Source organism: Ciona intestinalis, chromosome 12, assembly GCF_000224145.3.
Source record: "Ciona intestinalis chromosome 12, KH, whole genome shotgun sequence".
Taxonomy (NCBI): domain Eukaryota; kingdom Metazoa; phylum Chordata; class Ascidiacea; order Phlebobranchia; family Cionidae; genus Ciona; species Ciona intestinalis.
In genome coordinates, this window is record NC_020177.2 from 1,934,873 (window position 1) to 1,939,764 (window position 4,892).

At 33.9% G+C, this 4,892-nt stretch overlaps 1 protein-coding gene across 1 annotated transcript in view; it reads right to left on the reverse strand.

Moving 5' to 3' along the window:
• The window catches only part of LOC100185209 (caspase-7), a gene marked incomplete at its 5' end in the record, with an annotated part of 6,550 nt that extends 1,703 nt beyond the window's left edge, over positions 1-4,847 (reverse strand). The window contains 5 exon segments of the mRNA XM_018814230.2: positions 841-938; positions 2,819-2,969; positions 3,305-3,483; positions 4,273-4,420; positions 4,846-4,847. Coding sequence (XP_018669775.2) covers positions 841-938; positions 2,819-2,969; positions 3,305-3,483; positions 4,273-4,420; positions 4,846-4,847 — 578 coding nt within the window.
• Positions 4,848-4,892: the final 45 nt, after the last annotated feature.

Here is a 4,892-nt window from a genome sequence, read left to right on the forward strand (position 1 = left end):
CTGTTTAAATTTTACTTGTCTGTTCCTTCCTGATAGAATTATTTACACATGTCTGTTTGTTGTTAAGAATATATTGATGATGTTACTGATTGAAGATCTTCTTGCCACTTCTTCATGATCATAACATGCAAAGATGGTACCCTTATCCAAATATTTTTATCCAACTACGGATCACCTATTGACCATGCTTAAATAGCTTGCTTAATAATTCTGGTGGCTTAGAATTTAATCGAAATAAAATTATAAAGGTGTGCTGCATTATAAAACTTGCCAAATGCCTGTCTACTAAATTAAATATAATCAAAACATAGGTTTTCTGTGTTGGTAAACTGAATCTGATTGCTCGTCTCTCTTTATGCTTAATAAACTGATATTTATATACTAATAAACCTTTTGCGCTGCTTTATATGTCTGGTATGATTTTAACTAAACAAGAAAATATCCCTGTGACACGTTCTGTGATAAACTGTAAGTTAAAACAACCTAGAACTGGTACTAAACCTACCAGTTTTTGAAATAAACAGCAAAAGTTTTTTTTACCAACAACTGCAAACTGCATTGAAAATGAAGGAAATCCATTCATAAAACCGTGACGTAACAATGTATTATAATGGGCATTATTCGCGTCAATAGGCCTCTTATTTTCTGAGCAGTTTCGGTGTATTCCTAGGCCGTGTATTGAGTAGGCCATGAGTACACTAACTCCATTACCACTAAAAGCCAATCCCCGTATGTTTCGAAAGCCACTGTATAGATATAATTTGTCATGCGTGACGAGTGAGAGAAAAAGGCAGCTAAACTACCATGTTAGTGCACTATGCATATACTAGTGATATGTACCTTCATTATGTCCATTTCGTCACTATAGCGTTCAAAAACTGAACAAAGTGTTTGAATGAAAATAGATCCTTTGTCAGAACTTCTCCAAGCGTAATAATCTACGAAGGGGAATAACATTGGACGGAATAGGGTTATGTTTTCAAGGCCATTGGTTAAAAGTTAGAAATACGAAATTGGTGTGAAAAATAACCAATTCGTTCAATATACACGGTATATTTATTTAACCTAGTCAACTTACCGTTACGTGTTCATGATTTAGTTTTTTTTTTATTTTATTGTCAGTAATCATGTGGGCATGCTATATATACATATACATGTAATTTAGGTATTGCAATCTAGATCCGTAAGCTCTTTTTAGGGCGTGCCTCGCCCTGATAATAACTAAACGTAAAAGGCTTGTTTATTTGCTAGGTGTAGCGACCACGCTTATTTTCTTCCAACTAAATGTAAATAAGCAAGTTTTAACAACTGTTGTTTTGTCGCGCAATCCTGCCTTTTCTTTTAAAATATATATAGTAGGGTGGGGGAAGATGGGACACTTTGTCAGACGAGACCTTTTTTAATTTCCTTTTTACGGACCCCCATTTAATGATAATCAGGAAAATAAAGTTACAGAATTATTCGACAGTATTATCACGACTTTATAAAACGCCCGTCAAAGCTGATTACTGTTTTTAAATATTAAAAAAATATGTAAAATAGAAACAGTATACTTTAAACAGGTAAAAAAATGCGAAATAGTAAGGTGCTATGTTTTAATGCTCGCTAAATCGTAGTAAAGCCAATGATTTTTTTAGTTTGCGTGTGCGAACGATTAAACTAGTTTCATAGCTTCATAAGACAACCTCGAATATTTCGTACAGTTTGATTTTGTTTCATAACTAGTTTTAGTTTTGTAAAAAAACACTAAGATATAAGCATGAAGAAAATAGACAAGGGCGAATATGACTTTATTTGAGATAAAAACAACAAAAAATATCGGTTTAACGTTATATATATATAGTTTATGGAGAAACTAGCACAGCCTGTTAAATTCGGTAGGTTAATTAAAAATTGCAGAATACTGTTAATGCAAATATATTTCAATATAAAGTCCCATCTTCCCCCACATTGTAGTTTTGTATGTTTTCATTGCCAAACTTTGAAAGGTTTGCTTTTAATTTAGTAATTTATACCTCAGGAGTTATTCAACTATAAGTTACTGATATAATAAAAAGATAATATTTTGAAAATATATTCGAAATTTGGTCATTTGCACTTGGTGATAATTTATGAGAAGTGACTTGTGTCAAAAGTAGAGCAGTAATACCCAATTTGTAGCAAAAATAAAAACTTTATCAATAGTTTTAATCAATTTTCTGTTATTACAAGTTCATATACATTTGTAGGATACAATATTTATCCATTGATGTTCGAACATTACCCATTGTCGTTCAAACAATACCAATTGTTATGCAATAATATAATGTATGGGTAACATGTAAAAACTATAGCAATAGGGCAAGAAAAAGAATGTTTAGACTTAATTTTCAAAGCGTACAGTGTTATTTCGTGTTATTTACGTATATTCCTATTTATAAATACACTTATTAATCAAAATTTACAATGATTTTAAACTGTCCCATCGTATCCCGTGTGTTTTTGAATTTGTAAAATTTCACCTGTTGTGCGGATCGCTAAATAACTCCTCGTGTGTTTTATTATATTTTATTAAATTATTGTCAATTAATAAAGAAATAATAGTACTAATTCATGGTATTACCCAAAATCCGTCATCTTTTTTTGATTTTGGAAATATTTGGCAATATGTGCTTAAGTGTCCTATCTTCCCCCATTGTACTATATTCCGAAATCTTCGCTACCGTATTTTGGGTAATACCCACAAGACAAATACAGATAATATTATTACTTGTTCACTAAATATTATTACTTGTTCACGATTCAAAATAGCCGCATACAACATCATAACAACATGTACCTGGTGCTGTCGCTTGAGAAATCAAGAAATCTGCCTGTACAGGAATTGTGTAACTTTCAACTTTGCTTGGGTTGCGGTCCAACACGTCGCCAGTCGATTGTTTCAAATGAATTACTTTTGCTCCTCGGTCAAGTAGGTCCCCACGACATGCCTGTAAGGTTGTTTTTGAAAATTAGTTTATCAGTGTATAAAGTTGGGTGGGGGGAGATGGGACACCTTTAACACGTAATGTCTGAATATCTTGATCGCGTTTTTTTTACTACCAAATGATACAAGAAAATAGAATGAAAATGTGTCCCCTCTTCCCCAACTCTACGATATACAATATAGTGTGTAAGCATGTTCTTTATTAATTTTGTTTATGGAAAATAAGCTAACCCACTCAAAAATGCATTCGGTTTTGCATTAGTACTATATACAGTATGTGTGCCTTAATTCGAAGCAAACTAAAAAGGCGTTAACAAATGTCAGTGTAAAACTGGCTACCTGTACAAAGAAGAGCTTTGGTTTCGATGCAAGCGAACGACATTTGTCTGCTTCGAAAGGAGTGGTAAAATCTTTTAATTTCATCTCATCGTCATGCGAATATAAGATGTTATCTTTTCCACCATGAGTGAGAATAGCGCACGCAAAGCAATCGTGATCGCCATGGTCCATCTCCGAAACTGTTGGAAGTTTACAGTTACTAGAAATCTTTTTTTTTTGCTGCATGGCTTTGGGCTATAACCCTTGCCTCGAATGCTAAGCATAAACGTTGGAACTCGTTTGTGGACATAACGTATGTAAAGCACAACACCCGAGTTACCCTACGACTGTCGTGGTATAGTTTCACCAACGCGCAAAAGTAAAGTGTTTTGCAACATTTATAACGGAAATAAACGTTAACATATTTATAGAAAAAGGAACATAATATTTAACTCATCAAACTCTAATTTAAAAATACGAAAAATAATTCAAAATTTCTGTTTAAATTTGTATAACGACCAATTATCCTTGTATAGCGGATAGTTAAATATAACAACGCCGATTGGTGGTGCGTAATACACGTACGTCCGATTATGCAACTTTAAACGTGCATCTTCGCGGGTCTTTTTTGTTTTCTAGTATGTGGCTGAGAATTTGGACAACCCATGACCACTCGGTTGGAACGATTGCCGCTCGAATCACACACCGTGTATAGAAGGGTGGGGAAAGAAGGGGCACCTTTTCATATTTTCTTTTCTCGTCCCATTTAGTAGTAAATGAAGAAAACTGTATCCTCACGATTCCCGTAGACCGTTGTTAATCGTTTAAACCACGATCCGGATATTTAAATATTACGTGCTAAAGATGTCCCATCTTCCTTGGAAAACATATTAATTGCATCCGAGCTTCGGGGTATTTACTGAATACAAAACGAACACTCTAATATAAGAATAGTTAACAAAGACAACCCAATCAAATTGTAAACATACGTTCATAAAGTTTTCTGCGAATTTGTTTTCTCTCAAGATCCAGATATTCTTCGGTTTCGAAACCAAGCAACTCAGCGGTTTTGAGGAGAGCTGCAGCGTCTTTGTCACTGCCTGTTCTTTCACTCAGTTTTAGGTGTTTGTCGAATTTCTGAGTAATAGTATATTTCATAATATCAACTCCTCACGTGTTGTGGTGTATATGTTAAAGGACAATATCAGCAAAAAAATGCATACAGGTATAGAGAAGGTCATGTGTCGTCTAAGGTAACACCAAAGTTTTTAAAAAACGAAACCGCAAAAAAGTGATTTCTTGGAACAGTATATTTTAAAGTATTCTAACGGTATATTTAGTAAATATAGTGGAGTGGGGAAAGATAAGACACCTTTTTAATGTAGTTTCTCGTCGCATTTGGTATAGTAAACACCAAACAACATTTGAAGAAATATAAAACCTTATCGTCACGACTCCAATAGACCGTTTTTAATTGTTTAAAACACGATCAGGATATTTGGATAATATGTGCTAAAGGTGTCCCATCTTCCCCCATCCTACTATATAATTTTTAACCTGACCAGTTGGTTGAACACCACGAATAGTCCACGTGATTTATGTAGCATGA